This window comes from Opisthorchis viverrini (assembly GCF_000715545.1).
Source record: "Opisthorchis viverrini unplaced genomic scaffold opera_v5_156, whole genome shotgun sequence".
Classification (NCBI taxonomy): domain Eukaryota; kingdom Metazoa; phylum Platyhelminthes; class Trematoda; order Opisthorchiida; family Opisthorchiidae; genus Opisthorchis; species Opisthorchis viverrini.
The window spans coordinates 1,039,023-1,041,193 of record NW_008751814.1 but is presented as its reverse complement, the minus strand read 5'-3'; the positions used below and the strand labels follow the sequence as shown (position 1 = coordinate 1,041,193).

General features: G+C 43.3%; 1 protein-coding gene across 1 annotated transcript in view; it reads left to right on the top strand.

Annotated features, from left to right (window-relative positions):
- Nucleotides 1-2,171, top strand: part of T265_14208 (hypothetical protein) — a gene marked incomplete at both ends in the record, with an annotated part of 43,553 nt that overhangs the window by 24,661 nt on the left and 16,721 nt on the right. The window contains one exon of the mRNA XM_009172536.1: nt 1,089-1,225. Within this exon, the coding sequence (XP_009170800.1) occupies nt 1,089-1,225 (137 nt within the window). The remainder of the gene's footprint in view (nt 1-1,088; nt 1,226-2,171) is intronic.

Here is a 2,171-nt window from a genome sequence, read left to right as displayed (position 1 = left end):
CCAACCGATATCAGTGGCGTTCTTGTTGTCAGTTTCTGTCCAGATTGCCTGAGTGAATGTCTGGAGGTGTAGGCACCTCGGAATGATTAAGCTAAGCTAGCACTAAGTCCCTCCCCCACCCAGCTTTATTCTTTTCTTTGCAATAAGGCTTTCAAATAAGTCATGGCTGTACGGAAGCATTGGTATGCTGTCGTTGATGATGACGTTGATGAGACCATCGGTCACTGCGTACCTAAGTCGGATGTATCAATCGGTGAACAGGACTTTCTTTGGTGGCTACCTGTAGCGTCTATGTTCGACGAAACAGGATTCAGCTACTACAATACCAATTGGCTAGATATATGAGCCATGTTCAACCTGCATATCTCTTCGTTTGCCAGCAGGCATATCTCACGCTCTGTCCTGTTTAGGCTGTTGTGGATTGTTCAGTCACTGTGTGGATAAACTGCTCAGTCTCAATTGTGAGCGACAGATTCAATTCCGACATTAAGGAGTATTTTACTTACGATGTGTTTCAACCAATTATCTATAATTAACACTGCTACTAGATTCAGTTAGACATATATTTAAGAGGTTGAACTATTTTCTTCCTCATAAGCAGTATCGCCCAGACTTGGTTTTAGGTGAAATGGAGAACGCACGGAGCCTGTCCTTCGGCAGCGTGACTATCGCGTTTTGCTTTTGAAGCACTACAAATTTCTTTCATTTGTAAGAAACGATACGATGATGAAAACAAAGGTGGTATGGCGCTATAAGTTTGGAGGGTACGAGGAAGGAGTGTCGGCGAATTTCGTTACCTTGAATATCGATCTACGCTAAAGAACTCCGTTAAAGAACTACTTGGACGATGCGTTCATTCAATGCTTGTTTGGGCTTCTCCATCCCACCGATTCAATACACGAATGAGCTATGAAAGAACGTTTTCATGGTTCTCTTGGTGTTATTGGCATTGTCCTGGTTGTTTCTGGTATTTCCCAGCCTACATTCGCAACGTCTAGTCAGTGCACCCAGCCTGAGCGCTCTCATTACGTGATCTTCTGTCCATTCATCCATTGTGAAGTCATTCGTTTTTTGGTTCCCTCTTACAGAAACTATTGTGGGTGTCAATAAATATCGGTTGGAAAAGGAGGAGCGGGTAGAGGTTCTGGTTGTGGACAATACAAAAGTGCGCGAGTCGCAGATTGCCAAGCTGAAACAACTTCGAGCCGAGCGTGATAACAGTAAGGTATGTTGCTAGTGCTGGTTTCATGCCCCGTTCGTTTTCAATCCTTGTTGAATGGTTTTTCTCCGATATAATTAAAAGGTGAAATAGCCTTGTCTTTTACCAAACTAGGGTAGCGTTTTACAATATTGTACAGCATAGTGATCCAATCCAAAAACATTTTGCTGCATCTGAACGGACGCCCAGTTCAAATAGGTGATTTAGATTACCATGGATAGGTAATCCGCCATCTCGAAGTGGTGAGGGTGCGCTGACCGATGTGCCTGAGTTGCTTAACTGGACAGTTTACATACATTCCGACGCTTTAATAAAGACGAATTTCCTCTTTGAGTGGACAAGACCAGGATAGCTTTTATCCAACGGTAAGCTTACCGTAGCACCTGCATGTCTGATGAGGCTAGAGTTTACACTGTTGTAGTGTGCCTTGTTTATAGGTCTATCCTCAGCGAGCAACCATCGATTTCGAAGCATTGCTCAATAGAAGCAAGTTGAATGTTTTTCAGAAATGGTGTGTGTGTGCACACACTTAACGGTTGCTCCTTGGCAAAGATTTTGTAGCAGCGCACTTAACTTTCCAATCAGGCCACTAATACAGGTGAATCGATGTGGTGGCATGTATAGATCGGAGGGCTAAGAGTATATGTAACTTTCCGAAAATTCCCATTTATAATAAGAACACAAATGGGTTGATGAACATGTTTTCGGCAAGGTCTTTTCAAGCCATACAATTTCAAAGGTTAAGAGAGCGGTATTTAACATATTTGAATGGGTATGGCGTAAGTGGACAGGGAATCGAGTGAGATGATATTGACTACCTATTAAAGAACAATTAGTTCAGGTCACCAATAGGACGACTTGAGCTAGTCAGCTCGGGGGGTGTTGTAGTTGTGTTCAGCACACGGTGCATGTGTGAGGGGAGGTGAGTTGGACCATGGTAAGTACAACACAC